The 21,425-nt window shown below is 35.9% G+C and overlaps 1 protein-coding gene across 3 annotated transcripts in view; it reads left to right on the top strand.

The window, feature by feature from the left end:
• Window positions 1–18,653, top strand: part of rims2b (regulating synaptic membrane exocytosis 2b) — a 244,016-nt gene extending 225,363 nt beyond the window's left edge. For 2 of the 3 annotated variants that reach the window (XM_056479213.1, XM_056479214.1), the window contains 5 exons: window positions 12,969–13,110; window positions 13,257–13,369; window positions 13,703–13,804; window positions 13,920–14,059; window positions 16,676–18,653. In XM_056479213.1, the coding sequence (XP_056335188.1) occupies window positions 12,969–13,110; window positions 13,257–13,369; window positions 13,703–13,804; window positions 13,920–14,059; window positions 16,676–16,882 (704 nt within the window). In that variant the 3' untranslated portion in view covers window positions 16,883–18,653. Of the gene's footprint in view, window positions 1–7,830; window positions 8,099–12,968; window positions 13,111–13,256; window positions 13,370–13,702; window positions 13,805–13,919; window positions 14,060–16,675 lie in introns of those variants that run through there. The other variant, XM_056479215.1, reaches the window with a different exon arrangement.
• The last annotated feature ends 2,772 nt before the right edge of the window (window positions 18,654–21,425 follow it).

Here is a 21,425-nt window from a genome sequence, read left to right as displayed (position 1 = left end):
ATGTTGTTATTCTCTATGAGAATTCATAGGAGGGCCATTTTATTATTCAAGCACAAGAAGAAAGTGACGTAAATGGTGCATCTTAGGACAACAGACATGATGTTTATAATTCAAGCATTAGCTGTCACAAATCAACAAATCAGCACACTTTTTTGCTTCACACAACTGCTGAAATATATCTGTGGCTGTTTAAATTAGCATTTTGACATTTAAATAGTTGTAAAAATGATAATAATGATTATTATTATTCTGTCCAAACCAATTGTTGCTTTACCAAAAGTTTAACAGTATAAGAACAGCAGAAACAGTTTGGGTAAATTTACTGGCAATTGTTGTTCTTAGTATCTTTCTTTTTTGTAAAACTACAACAAAGAGGGGAAAAGTAAAAAATTCACATTTACTTTAACATGTTCAATTCAACCAGCAGTAAAATGAACCTAGTATTCATAGAAATCTCAATACGCATATAGGTAAAATCTATTAAATGAAACCATTTAAATCGAATATTGGCAAAATTTGCATATTTGTTACACCACCAGCATAACGTGTAAGCCATGAAAAAGTGTTTGTTTAACAAAATACAAGTGTTATATAACTGATAATAATCAAATAACCCCTGAATATTTACAAAAATAGATCTTAAGTAAAAATAGATTACATATGCACATTTATTTTATTGTTTAAATTAACCCAGAATTAATCTGCCTGTGCGTTACTCGAAAGCACGCTGAGAAAAAACGAAAGTAAAACTGAAATACAGTATAATATAGTGCAGTACTTTAAACGTCCAATAGGTGGGGGGTATCAAAAGTGGCTATATGCACAACAATGATAGTGACTCAAAAATATATGTTTTGGGGTCTAAATCTCGTTATATTTTTGACGTCAGTTGCGGTCTGGAGGGAGGAGGAGGGGGGGGCCGTAAATGGACCGCGGGCCAGGAGTTTGAGACCCCTGGTCTAAGGTGAACAATTAATACATACATGTTAATTCACTGAAAATTTTTTTTTTTTCTTCAATCTGACAATTTTTGTAATCTTCAATCTATTTCAGTCTGACCATTTGCTTCCTCATTTTGAGTAGCAGTCCTTCTCTGTTGATGTCTGTTTGAAGGCTTCAGCTGTAATATTCTTAATTCTAACCATTTGTTTGCTCCGGGGCAATAGTGCACATAAAGAAACTGTCAGCAACTATGTTTCATTTCAAAATTGAGTCTAGGTAGTCAAATTAATAAGATTTGGCCTGAAAAATAAAAAAGGGTCATGAAAACTTTTCCAAAGCTCTTTTCTCAGTAACACCTTATGAAAGGCTGTTTGTACAAAATTGTGTAAACCACTTGTTGTGGAATAATGGGCTTACATGTACAGTCCGTGTGGTCCAGGTGTTAATAACATGCTAACCACTCACTAGGTCCATCTGTTCTTGTGGATAAGAGGTTAGAGGTTATAGGGTCAGCTCAAGCCAATATCTCAGCACATGATACAATTGGAAAACAGTTTCAACACCTGGTTGTTTTTCAAGACACTGTTTTTAATGGACCATTAAAGCTTTCCTGAGTTACACATTGTAAATGAATTGTGCGTTGTGAAATATAATTTTTTTTTCATATATGCCATACTATTCCATATATGTAAACAATAATTGATGATAATGGAATCAATGGATCACCAGACGGTAATTTACTCATGAGGTGGAGATGTGGTTAATTCAAATTACTTAACAGTCAGAAGAATTATTGTGGTTTACATGTTGGTTACCACATATAAAGGTTGTTTAGATGTTTTTTCTAACACACAGTTTGTCAGTCAATCAGAATTGAGCATTTAACTGCCAATTGTATTGGATTACATGAGGCTAAAAATTGAGAAAATGGCTGCTTATAAAGCTTTGACATCCCGGGAAAAAATAACAATTATGTTTTATAATATATCAAACTTCAAATCAATTTATTTTGATTATTTAAATAACATTTCTGATTATTACAATTGTATCATATTTTTGTTCAAATGAATGCATCTTCGTTGTAATTGCTAGGATTTTAGTGTCATACGAATTAATATAAATCAAATTTGACCATTAATTTAAATGCTAACTGGTGATTCTACGACTCATCTCACTTTGATTCTGAGACTCATTCTACGACTTTGCGTCCTTATTCCAAAGGTGACTACATGATTTTGAGATCCATCTTTGCACTCTACATTAGGAGCAGCCTATATTTTTGTGAAAGGTGAAATATTTGTTGCACGTTTCTGATGACAAATCTAGTAGAGCAGTCTACGTTTTTGCAAATCTGTAATACATTACTTAGGTTTTTTGTGTGTTTCATGTATATGTCCTTGTACCCAGCCATGAGAAGGTGGTGTTTGTTGTACAGATCAGCTAGTGAACCATTCCCTAAACTCAACTAATAGTGTTTTCCATAGAGAAAAGTGCACTGCAACCACATAGTTTTACTTTAATATTGCTTACTTTTATTTACTTTTTGAATTGACTTTTTATTTATTATTTTATTTACTTTTGTGGAACAATGCTCTAACAGATTTAAACGTGAGTGCTCTACATCACAAGTACAACAGCATACAAAGTGAGCTACTGGGCAAACTGACCACGCCAGAAAAGTTGTCATATATACATATATTACTTTACAAATTATAGACATTGAGTTGTTTTGTTGTATTTATTTGATGTTGTGCAAAGAACTGCATGAAATAATACTTTATTCATCAATATTATGTCCCTGTAAATATCATTAGTGTAAAAAGGAACATGTGTTGTCATCATAGACTGTAAAAGTATGGACGTAGTATCCGTGATGTCAACCTAAGGTTTCTGAAGAGCGCAAATGAGGCTACAAGTAGGCGTGGCCAACCGTTGCCGATTTGACCGCACGTCATCACACTGATTGGGGGATACCAAACAAGGGCAAAAAGGCGGAGCGTTAGTGGAAAGGAAAACGCAAATTACTTCAAATATAGTCTGTGTTAGTAAATGCAAGGCTATTTATGAAATCCAGGCATAAAACCTTATGACAACGTTTTTTAAAGCCTTCAGCTAATCAATCTGTCAGATTTTGAAGTGCATACAGGTCTAAAGAAAATTATAAATGATCATTTATCTTAAATAAAACAAATACATTTATAGATATGGTATACAAGTATCTAATTTTACTCACCTGGGTAATGGAGGCAACTAGAATGGTTTGTGAGCACAATTAAGTGCACACAGCATGCCATATTTTCTGATAATTGTAGGAAATCATTCAAAAAGGCAATTGACTGTGTGAAGCCACATAAAACAAAACAAAAATACGATATATATGCAAAGCTCAGTGGCTAATCAGCCAGAATGACATGGCGGTGACCAGCGAAACCTAGCTGTCACTCAAGTGGCCACGCCCTTTATTATGTAGACTTAATATAACTTAATAAAAATGAAACAGATGAGTTATAAAAAAAATTCACCCCCCTCACAATTGTCATAAAGGGTAATATTAGCTATATCCACCAAAACCATCTTTGGTACCAGGCTGTAAACATGTTTTTATCAGCTGTAAAATTGGCCAAATTAGCATAGCAGTCAGTGAACATCCGGACTTCCTGGACCCAGCCCCCAAAGGTGAGTCGATGAATTGCAGTTTCAGTTGCTTCCGTATTGGCTTCAGGAGGGAAAGCGGGATGTTGCCGCTTGGTTGTCATCATAGTGTTCTGTGTTCATTTGACTTGCAGACATGCAAACATTTAAGTGCATTTATTAGCAGTTCCACAAAAGGCAGCCAGAAGCATGCATTTCCAATGAGCCTGTTTTATATATTGTTTTTATATTTTAACTATTTAGTACTGCCGTTCAGAAGATAACACATTCACTTTCCAAGAACACTAAATACAGATTTCAAAAAGATTACAGCTCTAAATTACAACTACTTGAACATCTGAAAAAAAAAAAAAATTAAGTAATTTTTTTAAGCCTGCAAGTTTAATTAAAGTGTCTCTTGAGTACAGGTTTGGGTCTATAAAATGGAAGAAATGTGATCCTTTAGCATCAAGACTTAAATCTCTACTGGTGTGTTTTGAAGCATTGCCATTGTCTGAGACAGTGAATTAAAGCAGCATTCTTTTTGTTTGCTACGATTCGCTGAGACCACACAGTGAGTCTAATGCCAGATAAGAGTCTTCTGTCTGCACTATTGCAATGTTATTGTTTAATATAAACAGCAGTTTTACTAGACAAAGGTTTACAGTACAGATTTCAACCACCTGGTTATTTTTAGTACTTACATGGTATTTTAAGTTTGGATTGGATTGTGTATCTAAAAAGAAACACCAGAGAAACGTGCCGAGAAGTTATTCCTTGAGATTTTTAAGCACCACACTATTTGTGTTACTGTCAGACATGTTGAGGTTTGAGCGCTGGTATGAGTCACGAGTATATTCTTCAGACTTGAATAGGAAGGTTTGAGACGTTACTATTTTGAGTATAGGAGATGATTTCAACATACCCTCAATAAGATATTTATAGTTTGCAGATTTTGAGCTGAAGGTCTCGTTTTCACTGTGGTGAATGCAGTGTCGGAATTCTTTACAACCCATCAATAATTAAAAATCATGTTCTCTTGAGTTTTTTTTTTAATCAGGCAAGTGTTTTTAAGAGGGTTTTTCTGCATTATGTTCAGCTGAAGTGATAGACGGATTTGTTTGTGTCTATCTGTTTTTTTCCTGTTCAGTTGCACAGCTTATGTACTGAAGCATAGAGCCGAGCAATAAATACACTCACCGGCCACTTTATTAGGTACACCTTGCTTAAGTACTGGGTTGGACCCCCTTTTGCCTTCAGAACTGCCCTAATCCTTCGTGGCATAGATTCAACAAGGTACTGGAAATATTCCTTAAAGATTTTGGTCCATATTGACATGATAGCATCAAGCAGTTGCTGCAGGTTGGTCGGCTGCACATCCATGATGTGAATTTCCCATTCTATGACATCACAAAGGTGCTCTATTGGATTGAAATCTGGTGACTGTGGAGGCCATTTGAGTACAGTGAACTCACTGTCATGTTCAAGAAACCAGTCTGAGATGATTTGTGCTTTATGACAGGGTGCATTATCCTGCTGGAAGTAGCCATCAGAAGATGGGATCACTGTGGTCATAAAGGGATGGACATGGTCAGCAACAATACTCATGTAGGCTGTCATGTTGACACAATGCTCAGTTGTTACTAATGGCTCGTTTCCACTGACTGGTACGGTACGGTTCGGGTCGGTACGGGTCACCTTTATCAGGCTTGCATTTCCACTAACAAGGGTACCCTTTTGGTGGGCGTGGTTTATGACAGAAAATTTCAGTCGACGTCATTCTCGCTGGAGGAAATGTCTACAATAAAGCTGTAGGGGTCATTCACCTATCATATGAGAAGCAGTTCTCACAAAACAGATGCTTTAACCATATAAATACTTGTGTAGAAATGTTTATTACTAACTTTTCTATGAACATGAGTTGATTATAACTGCAGATCAATGACAGTGCGAAACAACCTACTGTAACGTCTGTAATTATATTAAATAACTAAATAAATGAACATATATAAACACAAACAGCCCCTTACAGTCTCTGATATGTTATCAATTACAGAAGAACTACACACAGCAGACATTTCGTCCGTATTTAGGTTCAAAAACAACACAAAATATAGCCTACAGTCAGTGTAAACCCTCTCATCTGTGTCTGTAATCTTCAGCAGCATATGTAACCTCTGTTAGATAGTAATTCCTTCAATCCCAGTTCATATTAGTCCAAAAGGTGAAGATAATAAGTTAGTTATACATGGCATTTAGTTCATATTTGCTGAAAAATAATGTGCTCCTTTTTTTCCGGCTTCTCCTTTGTTTCTTCACGCTTCACTCTCGCGTTTGTCAGTGTCTGACAGGATCGGGTTTTTAAAAGCACGTCAATAATCAAGTGCACGTTATTATCATCAGCTCAAGAAGTTTGTTATTTCAGATATAGATGCGCGGCGAGCGCAAGGAAGAAAGCGAAACCGCTCGCGCTTCAGATTGCCTCGTAAAAAACTATGAAGCACAGGGTAGATTGTGCTCTACTCCATGGCTTTGTGTCTGTTCATCAAGACGACGACAAGGTTTGTTTGAGCCCAGGTCGACCATGGCTCGTTATTATATGTATATGTAATTCCGCTGTAATCTCTCGGCTGTGTGTGTATTTTAAACATGGCGGGTTTTTTGTTTTCATTCTGGGTTGTTGCGTAAGCGAATGACATATCTCTGTAAACCAATAGCGTTCAGCTGCGCGTCTAGCTCCGCCTTTTGGTACCCTTTCTCGTGTTTGGTACCCTTTCGAAAGGGTGCCGAAAAAGTGGTATGGTACGGTTCGGTACAGTACACCTTTTGACAGTGGAAACGGCCATAAAAGTGTCGGCCCAAAGTGTGCTAAGAAAATATCCCTCACACCATTACACTATCAGCCTAAACTATTGATACAAGAAAAGATGGATCCATGCTTTCATGTTGTAGACGCCAAATTCTGACTCTACCATCTAAATGTCACAGCAGAAATAGAGACTCATCAGACCAGGCAACGTTTTTCCTATCATCTGTTGTCCAATTTTGGTGAGCCTGTGCGAATTATAGCCTCAGTTTCCTGTTCTTGACTGACAGGAGTGACACCTGGTGTGGTCTTCTGCTGCTGTAGCCAATCTGCCTCAAGGTTGGAGGTGTTGTGTGTTCAGAGATGCTCTTCTGCATACCTCAGTTGTAACGAGTGATTATTTGAGTTACTGTTACCTTCCTATCAGCTTGAACCAGCCTGGCCATTTTTCTTTGACCTCTGGCATCAACAAGGCATTTCCCAGAGAATTGATGCTTACTGGATATTTTCTCTTTTTCAGACCATTCTCTGTAAACCCTAGAGATTGTTGTGCATGAAAATCCCAGTAGATCAGCAGTTTCTGAAATACTCAGACCAGGCTGTTTGGCACCAACAACCATGCCACTTTCAAAGTCACTTAAATCACGTTTCTTCCCCATTCTGATGCTCTGTTTGAACTGCAGCAGATCATCTTGACCATGTCTACATGCCTAAATGCATTGAGTTGCTGCCATGTGATTGGCTGATTTAGAAATTTGCGTTAACAAGCAGTTGTACCTAATAAAGTGGGCAGTGAGTATACCTATAAAATGTAAAATGCTGGGTTGTTTAAACTAAATTTTGAATCAAATATAGACAAACCCAATGTGAGGATATGTATTTATGTATTCACTTATTTCTTCAATTATTTTGCTTAGAATTATTACTTGTCTTATGATTGTTGATTGGTTGTTTTTTTCCCAAAATATCAATAGCATTTGTAATAAACCTATATCCACTGAATCAAATCTAAAATTAAAAATCAAACAAGAAACTGATACGCAGTCCTAACGCAGCAGCATTTCATTGTTAATTGTAGCTTGTGGCTGAAAAAGCTGCATTAGAATAACAGAGTTATTGTCAAATTACTAAAAAATATCATCTAGTTTGTACCATTGGTACCAATTTTTACTCTCTCCTCCACACCTGTGAGGATATGAGAAGTGACTGATCATCTGCAGTCAGAAGGCAGGTCATGTGCAAGTGTTTGTGTGCAGTCGTATCTCTAGGCAGAGCTCTGACTCCCGGAGAAGCGTTTGAGGGGTCTCTTCATTTCTGGGCTTCTGATTGGCCACATAAACAGTGAGCCACGTGCACATGGTAAGCTTCCCCCTCCCAGATCTCAGATGAGAAGTTGAGCGCTGCAGAGGAGACATCAGGCAGTCATCCTCACTGCACATCCTGACTAAGTCACAGCTACTACTACTAATGAGAGGCTTTCAACACAATTTCAAATCTTTCACGATCTTTTAGCATTAGCTATACGCATCTGCTTTAGTATCGTTTGAGGTAGTTGAGGGTACCAGGGAGGTAAAATGGGCAGACAAGGGCAAGATGGCAATGCCGCTCTCCCTGGCATGCGAATGCAGCGCTCCCAGAGCCGACTTAGCCTGTCTGCTTCCTTTGAGGCACTGGCCGTCTACTTCCCCTGCATGAACTCTTTTGATGAGACAGATGGAGGTAAGAATCAAACCACATGATGCTTTCTTTCTTTCTTTCTTTCTTTGTTGAAAGTTTTATTTGTAAGCAGTAAATGGTTGTGAATAGTTTATGACTGTGTGAAACCCAGAGTTAGTTTTCACATTTGACTTATGTGTTGATAGATAGATAGATAGATAGATAGATAGATAGATAGATAGATAGATAGATAGATAGATAGATAGATAGATAGATAGATAGATAGATAGATAGATAGATAGATAGATAGATAGATAGATAGATAGATAGATAGATAGATAGATAGATAGATAGATAGATAGATAGATAGATAGTATCTATATGCTCAAAGTGGAAGACTGACTCCCTCTGCTGGTCATAATGTCTTTTTTGCATATAAAAAAGCAGTAAGAACATTTTCTTGTTGTGATTAATTGCTGAAGCTTTTATAACGTTATATGGTACTATCAAACATTTTTGTTATGGTATTAACAAATGTTTCTAACAAATAAAATTGCAACAGGATGATAAAGTCTGATTAGTAAATGTTATTTATTGGAGTTGTATTTAATGGAGTTACTATTTTAATATTAGTTTAGAAAATTACATCTTATTAGTCTTATCTTATTAGTTATTAAGTTTGTTTAATTAAACAATTATGCCTTTACTGAGTTTTAATGCATTATTAAACATTAAATATGAAATTAGCATCTCCTAAAATGAAGTAATGTTTTCGTTGTTTACATTGCAGTGACTTTAGTTAACCAGTGAAAATGTTGACAGGATAAATCTATAAGCATTTGGTGCTGTGCTGAACAACCAAGGAAAATACAATAATGTGAATATTCTTAAAAGCCACTCTAAAAGTTTCAACATTAAATAATTATTGACTATATTTTGAAGTGCCCATGATATCAATAGTGTGCATGCTCATTATCAGGATATATTGAATTACTGAACATATGTCTATATAAATAGTTAAGCATTTATTTGTCCTTACAGGATGAAAAGTGTGTTTTTTTCTAATGCTAAAACACCTTCACCAAACCAGTTTTGATGAGCAGACAGTAAACACTAGAAATCTGCTGACTTTCAGCACTTCTTCTGTGGGACTTTCAAAATACTAGTTTGTTTACATGGCCTGACTATTCTCTAAAGCAGGGGTCTGGAACCTTTTTTGAGCAACGAGCCATTTCTGATTTTTTTTTTAATCAAATGTATTTTTAAAGAGCCATTGGGGTGTGTATATAACAAAACCTTTATTTATAATAAACAAAACCTTTGTTTATGTTCATGACCAACTCAAAAGTAAACAAATATAATGCATCACAATGTATGGACAATTTCTAGATTTTTTTTTCTTTTTGCCATCGTCACTCATGAATGTTGTTTGAATTTACATGCGCGAGGTTACCATAGAACTGTAAGCTGCTTGCCCTTTATTAGTGTCACGATTCAAGTTAAACCACAGCATCACATATGCGCATTGGTTACAAAGTCATTTGATTGTAAACTGAGTTCTTATTCATTTTGGGAATAAGAGGGAATTGTAAATTGTAAAAAGGGAATTGTAATTGTATTTTCAATAGGAAACTGATTTTCTAGTGACAGTTATAATTTTTTTAACTTTAAAATATTATTGAAGAGAGACAGCTGGAGAGCCGCATATTTTTGGTCAAAGAGCCACATGTGGCCCCCGAGCCATAGGTTCCCAACCCCTGCTCTAAAGTGTCAACTTATTTGCCTTTAGTTTGTGGTTTGACTGGCCATTTACCCAGCATGGAGCAGATGGGTGTGGGTAGAATTGTTAATTCTACAGGCATACATGAGTGTTTGACAACTAAAACAACAGTGACAGACTACAGGACTGTGTTCGTGCAAAGAATGCATACTGTAGGTGCACATAGTGTTTTTTCACAGAGTGACATCGCCAACTACTGGCCTAGCATGCAAAATACAACACTTTTTTTAGGATCCCTTTGAACAGGTGTTTGTTTTGACAGCATTGTCATTACATTCAAAGCTAAGTCAGTGGTGCTCAACCACATTCCTTTAGTTTGTGATTTAACTAGCTGTTTGCCCAGCGTGGGGCAGATAGATGCGAGTAGAATTATTGAGCCTACAGGGATAGCTAATCAAGCACATCTGATTCAGCTCGTCACCTTATTAGTAGACACTACAAGACCTGAAAACAGAATGTCAAGACCTGGAATGGGAATATCTGAAGAAGGACACATGATTCACTGGGGGCTTTAGAAATGTGGTGGAGAACCACTGGTGTAGGTCAACAGAAACCTAGGGTGGATTTCAATCTGAAGGGCTCATCCCTATGCCCTAATCCCTTCGCAGGGACCCTCTAAAGGCATTAAAACCCAGGGATGAGCTCTTCTGAAATGAGTGCAGTGTGTGACACCAAACAGCTTCCTTGCACAAAGGATCATTTCCCAAAGTGTCCATCCGTTGTATTTTTCAAACTCCTTCGAAGTGGCCAGTTTTGATCACTTCGATTTGGAATGACACTTCACTATGGTGACCATGATTTTTTTACTCCAAAGTGGCCTTCGGAGGGCAATATATGTTGTTTGGAATGCATTGATTAAGAAGTGGGGGTCAGCACACTCTGTTTTTGAGAGCCAGTGTTTTGCAGATTTTAACTCCAACTCTAATCAAACACTCCTGAACAAGCTATCAATGTCTTACAAGCACAGCCAGAAACCTTTAGCCCTAAAACCATAACGACTAATGCTGCCTCTATGGCAGTGCAAAGGGAAGGAGTCTAAAAGCTGCTATTTGATTTGCTAAGATGTGTTTCACAGGTTACAAGATTACAGGTTTAAAGTAGTACAGACCTTTTCATCTCCCCCTATATGCCACAGCCCTATTACCGCAGCCCAAGACTGGTTACTCACAGAAGCTAAGCAGGCCGTAGCCTGGTCAGTACCTGTATGGGAGACCACATGGGAAAAACAAGGTTGCTGTTGGAAGTGATGTTAGTGAGGCCAGCAGGAGGCATTCAACCTGTGGTCTGTGTGAGTCCTAATGCCCTAGTAAAGTTAAGGGGACTATATGCTGTCAGTGGGCACCATCTTTCGGATGAGATGTTAAACCGAGGTCCTGACTCTCAGTAGTCATTAAAAATCCCATGGCACTTCTTGTAAAAGAGTAGGGGTGTAACCCCAGTGTCCTGGCCAAATACCCTTCATCAGCCCTTACTGGCCTCCCAGTCATCCCCATGCACTAATTTGGCTCTATCACTGTCTCTCTACTCCCCCTATAGCTGGTGTGTGGTGAGCGCACTGGTGCCAAGTGGATGCTACACACTGGTGGTGGTGTATGACCAAACACGATAAATGCGCTATAAAAATACACCTTACTTACTTACTATAGTAAGAATGTAACTGTTACAAGTATCCTTAAAGCTTCCAGGCAGGTATGTTGAGGCATGTTGGAGCTAAACCCTGCAGGACACTGACCCTCCAGGAACAGGTTTGATGACCACTCTAAACCCTTGCTGAGAGCCACTGTCCTCCAGAGTTTAGCTCCAACAGAGGTTCTAGAAAGTCTCACGACAATTATTGGTTAGTTCAGGTGTGTTTAATTTGGATTAGAGCTAAACTTTCGCCATCAGCAGGTTTGGCCAATCCTGCAGCTGGGGTTTTTTTTATACCACGACAGTCTTATCCTGCTCCTGAAGGACCAATGTCCAGCTTGGTTTAGTTCCAACTAGCTGTAAAACATTTACCTCAAGGTTCCGTGTCTGATAACCTCGATCAGCTGGTTCAGTAGTGTTTGAAGGGATAGTTCACCCATCAATGAAAAGTTCCTCAGCATTTACTCTTACTCAGCTGATTCTAAACTTGTATGAATGTCTTTCTTCTTCTGAACACAAAACCTGATATCCTTAAAAAGTCTGCTAAATGACTAATGCTGGAACCAACAGTTATCATCAATATAAGAAACATAAACAATACTGTTAATGCCAATTGCTTTTCAATATTATACTATATTTGTTTGTGTTCAACAGAAGAAAGAAACACAAACAGATTTGAAACAAGCGGGGAGGAAGTAAATGATGACAGAAATGTTTCTTTTTGAGTGAGCTATCTATTTAATTAGAGTTGGTGCTAAACTTTTTAGAAAAGCAGAGTTGGAGATCCCCATTCTAAAAAAAAAAATCCTTTGGGGTGAGTCAAGTCTAGCTTTGTGTCAGTGTCACACACACACCTCTTCAGAGAACTTTCAATTCAGTTGCCTATGGGATGACTAAGAATAACAAAGGCCAGAAAACAATCAAACTACTTGCTATTGACATTATTCTAAAATGCGGAAGTGAACTCATTTTTGCGGTTGTTTTAGAACTTAAGAAATGTCTAGGAATAATAAACATCAGAAAACAATTTAACTACTTGCTCTACAAACAACTATGTCTATGTCAATACAGACAAAGCAGAATAATATAATAAGAAAATATCAGTTTGCAACATCAAGTAGCGTTACAAGCTGTTTTTAACGTCTAAAAATATAGAAGTGAACTGAAATTCTCGAGCCAAAGAGATACAAATGGCTGCACCCGCTTGTACGCGAAGAATAGGGTCAATACAGATAAGTGTGTATGTGACTATACACAAAATTCCAATTGTATAATTGCAACATCAAGCAGCAAAACAAACTGCTAAAATCAGTAGAAGTGAATGAGACCGGAAGTCTCGAGTCAATAAAGTTCCAATAGCTTTGTCTGCTCTTACACGAAAGACTAATGTCAATATGACAAGACCAAGGCTGTGAAACTACTCGAAACAGACATCTAGTACTGTGGAGTGGTTAAAGTGTCAAGCAAGTGTCAAGTGTATTTTCTTATTTACTGATTTTCTCTTCCCCTTGTTGTCAATTTCAGAGGAGGGTAAGAAGAAGAAGCCGGTGCGTCTGGCGATCCAGCGAAGCGTGGAGACAGGTCTAGCTATCGAGATGAAGAGCAGGATGACACGGCAGCCCAGCAGAGAGACCACAGATGATGGTGACAAGCCAAAACCTGGAAAGTAAGTACTCCGCCTTTGATTGAGCATTTTCTTAAATCACTTTATCATCACTGTTTTTGGCTGGCTGGAATTGTCAGTGATGAGATCTTTAAATGAAATGTCTTTCCATTAGCAACTGATTTACTTATGTTCTGATCTTTTCACAGTCTGATTTTCCCTGGGGTGAAGATCTCAAAGGACAGCCAGTTCACAGAGTTTCTGGATGGCCTTGGCCCCGCCCAGCTGGCAGGAAGACAAACATTAGCCACGCCTCCAATGGGTTAGTATCATCAGTCACTGTTTTGATTAGCTGCAAATGATTTCTACTTGATATTAATAGTTTCAACCATTCAATTGTATTCTATGAGGCTTCTTATGAGTAAGCAAGCAAGAAAGCAAAATACAGGCAGAGGCAGTATCGCCACCTTGTGGATGAAGTGCAAACAAAAATCTAAGCACAAAAACAAGATGCATTGAAAAGAAAAAACCTGGGCTATGAACATTCTCTGCTGATGCTGAAAACATCCACTGTACATAGTATTCCTTGGACTTAAACACAAATCAAAACCAATGTATTACTAATTGAATATTCAAACTGTTTGTTCCTCTGCAGGGGACATTCAGATTGGTATGGTGCACAGGAAAGAAAGGCTGGATGTTGAAGTTATTCGAGCTCGAGGTCTGGTGGGCAAACCAGGGAACAAACAGACTCCAGGTAGGCCTTATTGTTCAGTCTGTTTATCTGATTTCTCTTTTTTTTCTTAAAAAAATTATTAATTCTATGAGCGATTGATGTTTATACTACAATTTCTGTGCTCCCTCATTTACAGCACCTTATGTAAAAGTGTATCTGCTGGATAATGGGAAGTGCATCAACAAAAAGAAAACACGGACAGCCAGAAAAACACTGGATCCTCTTTATCAACAGCAGCTTCAGTTTGAGGAGAGTCCTGAAGGGAAGGTTTTACAGGTAATAATTAAGATCATAAACCAGACCTAAACTCTATTTTATTCAAATTTTATTGTTTCAACATTATGAACAAGTTGTGATGCAAAATAATATTAATATAATATCTGTGGTAACTTGGCATGAATAATCACACTGAAGGCAGGACTGCGATGCGGTCGGTTTACTCACTGTAAGGCATACAGCAAAACATAACAATGTCCTTCTGCCCAACAGACGTTTATTTACAACAACTGCGACCTTTAGCTGTCAACAAGGTCGAACTGTCCAAACTGTCCTAATTCCTAGAACTGTCCGAACTTTTATACACTACTAAATTATACCAAATAATATACACTACTAATAATTTGGGGTCAGTTATTATTATTTTTTTAAGGTTTTTTTTTTTCTGTATGTGTGTGTGTGTGTGGATCTACATGACGGTAATATGTCATGTAGATATGTGCAATATGTGCATACTCTATGTCTTAATTCTATCTCTGTTTAGTTCAGTTATGACTTTAGTTGGATTAAGGTCATCAAAAATCACCGTTTGGTGCTTATCTAGGCCTACAGTTCAAAATTCATGTTTAACTGAATAAACAGTCAGTAAACACAAGTACATCTTATTGAACATCATTTATTTTCATCACCAATTATTATAGTAGAACAGTTTCTCAAGCAGTTTGTGATGCATTTTGAAAACAGGAGATGAGCCCCTGGTCTAATGCGCCACCTGGCTTGAGAAACCCGTTCTCAAAGACTTATTATTTGGGTAGCACACATATATTCTGAATTCAAATGAGCCATTTTAATCTAGATTAATTCCGAGATTAATTTAGATTAATCTATATTTTTAAAAAAATTATCTATGCCCACCTGTAACATTATTTTCATGAAAAATGTAGTTCGTGAAAAATATTTTTCTATTCATATATATATATATATATATATATATATATATATATATATATATATATATATATATATATATATATATTAATATATATATATATATTAATATATATATATATATATATATATATATATATTAATATATATATATATATATATATATATATATATATATATATATATATATATTAATATATATATATATATATATATATATATATATATATATATATATATTAATATATATATATATATATATATATATATATATATATATATATATATATATATATAGATATATATATATATAGATATATATATATATATATATATATATATATATATATATATATATATATATATATATATATATATATGAATAGAAAAATATTTTTCACGAACTACATTTTTCATGAAAATAATGTCCCAGCAATTATATGATGTCACAAAAAAATAAGAATAATATTTTCATGTTTTTTTAATTTTGAATTCTTTCTTATCACATCTGGTGTTATATAGCATTCTAACATATTTATACAATGTTTATTACATTTTTATATTAAATTTTAATCTAAATTGATCATTTAGTTTTAGTGATTGTATGTGCTATTGTCAAAAAAGTCAGTCAGTTACCAAGTTTCTAGTTTTCATGCAAATGCAGTTTTGTATTACATTCTGCATATTTGCCTAATGTTTTCCATTTTAAATGCCATTTACACTAATTATTTTTGTTGTAAAATGCATAAATTGTGCTGCGGTTACGCCTGATGTTCAGTCCTCGAAAACAAAATGTTTTTAAATGCTGTACACCCTGATTTTGTTTGGAAACACTGTTCCATTTCAGTATAGATGAACTAAAAAGCAAACTTTTAAATAGAGAAGGTCTGTCTATACACCAGGGGTGCCCAAACATTTTCTTATGAAGGGCCAAAACTATTTTACATTAAAGTTGCAATGGGTAATTTTCAAATATATTTCAGAATATTTAAAAATAATCATCTCTTTAAATCGTATTAACTAATGCAGTATAACTTGTTAAATGATAGCAATAAAACATAAACCGTTACATTTATAACACAGTGGAGTTCAATGCTAAATACACTAGTCAAGCAGAGTCTGCCTTTTTCTTGATTTGCTCACCAAAGTCTCTGCATTGTCCTCTATCCGTCAGGTGACAGTATGTACATTTTATATCTAACTAACAGCATTTAAATTAAAACATTTAATTTCAGTTTACGTAGCTTTAAAATTAAAACACACAAATAAAAGTGTAACATTAAATTTTAAATGACAAATCTACGATCTCAAAACCATCCCCACCATTCTCCTGGGATGGTGGGCCAAATCAAAGGTTACCATGGGCCAACTTTGTCCCGCGGGCTCTAGTTTGGGCATCTCTGCTATACACAATCATTCTGTGACTGGACTATTGAGTATCATTCACTGACTCGTCAAGCGCTTCTCATATGGCCATTGCACATGCACAGTTGCCAGAAAAACATGTGCCTAAGTGAACGGCCATGGATTATGTTTTATGCTGTATAGTCTGGACAGAGATCTTTTTATTGACATGTACGAAAAATACCAGACTGGACAAGGATCGTTTTGATTTTTAAAGCTGTTTTAAAATAAAAACACACTAGTGTAAATGGCACTTTAGTTCATATGCTTCAGTTTTAATATAACGCCTCTTTTGAATTTGACCAATCATATCTTCCTTCACAGATCATTGTTTGGGGAGACTATGGACGCATGGACCACAAATCCTTCATGGGAGCCGCCCAGATCCTATTAGACGATTTAGAGCTGACCAACATGGTGATTGGCTGGTACAAGCTCTTCCCTCCCACCTCATTGGTGGACCCAACCTTGGCACCTTTAAGTAGTAAACCTCCAGAATCAGGTCTGGAGAGTTCCAACGTTCGGTCGTAGCGTTCGGCACGAGGAGGTGAGCGGTAGAGAGCGGCATGAGTCGGAAACCGTCCCGACGGGTCAGGTCCTGGTTACACTGCATGCTTGATGTTGTGTCCTCTGAGCCCGTGCGACAAGAGGCTGAGAAAAGGCCTGCGTCCTTCTGCCAAAAAAAAAAAAAACCACGAAAAAGAAAAGCAAACGTATGCTGCTGTCACACGCAAGGGAAAGAACGCCACAGGAAGTCTCTCCGTTCAGCTGAAGAGATGCAGCCAGGGATTCGGTGGAGTCTCGATTCTTAACCGTAGGAAGTTAAGAGTCCACCAGAAACGGAAGACGCCGTTTTTCTCTGGCTGTTTGCTCTCTGTTGTATTCCAAGAGATGTCAGTGTTTCTTACTAAAAACGTTGTAGCCATTACTGTAAGCCAAGCTGTCAGGAGAAAAAAAAGAAGAGAGGAGCGCTTGGCTGGGATGGGACAAGAAAGGAGTGACGTCCTCAGGGGAATGACCCTCCATCAAGCCTGATCTCCATCGGACCGGTCTTTAAAGTTCACGCCATGGCCAGAGTTCCTGTTCGATTCAGGAAACAACACAATTCTGGAAAGAAAAAGAAAAAATAAAGAAATAATGGACCTTTTTGTGCTCCGGTATGATGTTTTCTTTGTTGATGTACTGTATGAAATGATGAGAATTGTTTTTTTTTTCTTTCTTTTTTTTCTTTGCATGTATGCAAAGTTGTTTTGAAAAAAAAAAACTAAAAGTTATTTTCCTCGACTTGCAAAAAAAATTACAATTAAAAAGAAAGAGGAAGAAACTTATTTAAGGATGAGCAGATCAGCCATTTTCAACAGTTTGTATTATTTTTAATATGAGATTCTCTAGTGCATGATTTTCAAAGAGACTGAATGCAAAACGATAACGATGTGATTGTCATCCTTTAGATTATTCTTCTGTATTTTTACAGATCTCGGTTACAGGTTTGGCCTGGTGTGAGACATTGCGTCTCATATTATTATCATTATAAAAAAAAGAAAAGCAAGAGATGGTTGAGAAAACAATAACTGTATTTCGATTCAAAATGCAACATATGGAAACATGGAAATTGTACATTTCTCCCTACAAATGCAGCCATAATCGTGTTGATGAGCTGTAGATTTGGGTCCGTCATGATTCCACTGTGTTCCGTTCCACCAGAATGGCTCATTCATTCAAAGCAAGCATGTTGAAAAGGGTCTGCAACATGGATCGAGCACACCGTCTGAGTAATACAGCATGTTTTGATAGAGACATCTGGGAGTTTTTCGCTGTTTTGTGTACAGTGCATGTGGACCACGCGTCCTCCCCCCCTGATCTACTGTCGTCCACAGATTCAGGACGGGGTAAAAGGTTTGCGGCTGACGGTTCAGACATTCAACGCAACATTCCACCTCTCGGCACTCATCTTTTCTTGAAGTTTTGAAAAGAAAAAAAGGAAAAGAAAATCAAACAGACAAAAGTAAACTAAAGAGGAAAAAAAAAGTATGAAAATTTATATTTATTCAAGGTTGACTTGGGGGGAAAATGGTTGCAAGTATATTTATTTTATTATTGTTATAAAGAAAATGTTATAAAAATGGATCCCATTGGATGGTGCTGTACAAAGTCTCTGAACTCAGAGTGGACTGAACAATGTTCTTATTTGTTGTGTTTTTGAACACAGAAGACACTTGTTGTCGGATAAGAGAGCGAGTCAGTTCGTGTTCGTGGAGATGGGAAAATTGCCACACAATATGAATTTTTAATTGTTTCTTGTTTTGAGAGAATAAAATTCATTTACTAATTGCTGTGTTTGTCTGCTGTCATTCACCAAACCTGCTCATTTCGTAAAGGGTAACAGTCACATTTACTTTCAAACTGAATTTTTAAGTTGTTATTAAAATGACCTTTAGAAAGATTACATGATTATATGGATTAAATACACTACCAGTCAAAGGTTTGGGGTCAGTAGGATTTTTAAATGTTATTAAATCTGCTTCTCCTGCTCAACAAGGGTGCATTTTCTTCATCAGAAATACAGTATAAGTAGTAAAACTGTGAAATGTTATTGCACTATAAAATAACTGTTCAAAAGTAGTTTATCATTTAATTTAATCATTTATTCCAGTGATTTTAAAGATGAATTTACAGCTTCAGAGTCACATAATCCTTCAGAAATCGCTCTAATATTAATTATTATTATTATATTGTTAGTGGTAACAGCAATAAAAGCAATAATGACTAGAGTAATAATTTCATTTGAAACTACACACCATAAGAAATCAGTTATTTAAAATTTTTATAAATATTTAACAATTAAAAAAACATTTATAAATGTTGCAGAATAATTTATTAAAATAATAGTAATTAAAAATAAATAATGATAATAAATAAAACATGGAAAAAAAACTCACCGCAAACTTTTGACCCGTAGTGTATATTTTCACATTGTGGGTCGTATTGTTTAACTTTGAATATTCACAATATACACACTTATTCTCACCATTCTTCAGCTTTGTCGCCACGTGAAATGCCAATTACTCTGGCATATATTTTTATGTGGCAAATGCCCTTCCAACCAAATCACAATATACAGTTAAAGACAAAATTATTAGCCCTCCTGTGAAATACATATACAAATATTTCCTACACTCTAAAAAATAATAATCAATAAAATTGAGGTAACAGTTTACAAGCAATATTATTAATTAAATTCAACAAATATGCATTAAGTAACATTTAATTAAATTAGCTTATTTAGAATTAGTCATTTAAAATGAGTAACTGCAAACAGTACTTAAAAAATAAGCACATTTTAATTAATTAATTAATTAGAATTGCTTAACAGAGACACATATTTTAAACAACAGATTTAGTAAATAACTTCTAATAACTCATTTATTTTGTCTTTACTATAATGGCAGCAAATTATATTTTGTAAGAAACTGTATTGGTATTCAGCTTAGAATGCCATTTAACATCAATTTAACTAGTTTAATTAGATTATAGGCAAGTCATGAGATAACAGTGGTTTATTCTGTAGCAAATTATAAGGGGAAAAAAATAAAGTTGACCTTTTTAAGAATAAAATCAAATTTAAGATTAAAAATCAGCATTTGGGAAATATTTAAAAATAAATTACACTAAAATTTTACAGGAGGGCTAATCATTTTGCCTTCAACAGTATACTAGTCATGTAAATATTGTATAAAGTAACTAACTGGCTTACTTCACACCTTCTATTTATTTATTGTAAGAATTACATTAACATGCCAATTGAAGCATTTTATTTTCTCTGGATATCATTGTGCAGTCAACAGTAAGCTTATGATCAGAAAAATGAGAAATGAAAAAAACGTATGTGATTGTGCAGCTGAAATTCTCATTTACTTTTGCTCCAAATATTCTGTAAGATTAAAAGTTTCAATAATATTTACCAGGTGGGTTGAAGAGAATCTCCTATCAAAAGAAGGGTCAGGTGTGCAGTTCCAGTCCCCTCCTAAAATGATCAAATCATCTACTGCAACTGCTGTCGATTTAGGAAAGACTTTAATATGTTAAATGTAGGCTATTTATCCTACTAGAACCACTGTTCGGTGCAAATATATGATTGAACATCACAATTTCTTCCCAAAAAAATAAATATATTTGTAAAGGTGCTGTTGTTGACATGAAATTGTACAATCCACACATTGAAATAAAACTTTTTTTTTTCTAAAAATTAAGTTTTATAATAATAATGAGCAGACCAAAGAAAGTGAAGGTTGACGTTCCGCCACAAGATGGCGACAGAGACCACATAATAAGTCCTTAGAGGAAGAAAAACTGCATTTTCTCAGCTAAATTTCAAACCACAGCAGAACAAATCATTATAAATAAGGTAAGTGACATTCTGAGTCCATCTCTCTCTTTTGTATTTTGTAGTGATGTATTTATTCTACAGAAGTTTACTAGTGTTTGCTTTGCTCTGGCTTTATCTGGGTTAATTATTGTGAAATCCCAATTGCAACAGAGAAATACTGTGAAATTTCTGTAGATTGATGGCTTTTCATGCTGTTCAGCCTTATAATCTTAAAATGTGAGTAAAATTACCCGTTTTGTAATCACTTTAGACATTACGCTAGAGAATCATTCAAATAGCCTAGTAGCTCTAAAGTGACGTTGGTGAATTAGCAATGGTTCTGCTGTTCTAACATCAGCGGCAGATGTAAATAATTGGCGGAGGAAAGGAGTTCCTCGTACAAAAGGTTTTTTGAGAGTCTCCATGTTTGATTTTCTGAAACAGACAAACACTCCCACCAACACCAGCACATCCCCCATGCCGAGTTCGAAGACAAAGAATGCGTTCATTACTCATCAACAGGTGAGAGTTAACCTGTCAAAACGGAGGTCATACTATAACACAACAAAAAAAACGTAATCGAGTGGCTTAAAGAGCAACAAAGCTTGCTTTAGGAAACAAAAACTTTACCAAAAACAAGGGAAACACGTTTTCCACATTCTCTAGCGCAGTATTTCTTAACCACATTCCTTAAGGACCACCAGCTCT

The sequence above is a fragment of the Danio aesculapii genome, chromosome 19 (genome assembly GCF_903798145.1).
Source record: "Danio aesculapii chromosome 19, fDanAes4.1, whole genome shotgun sequence".
In the NCBI taxonomy this organism is placed as follows: Eukaryota; Metazoa; Chordata; class Actinopteri; order Cypriniformes; family Danionidae; genus Danio; species Danio aesculapii.
This window is presented reverse-complemented; position numbering and strand designations above follow the sequence as displayed.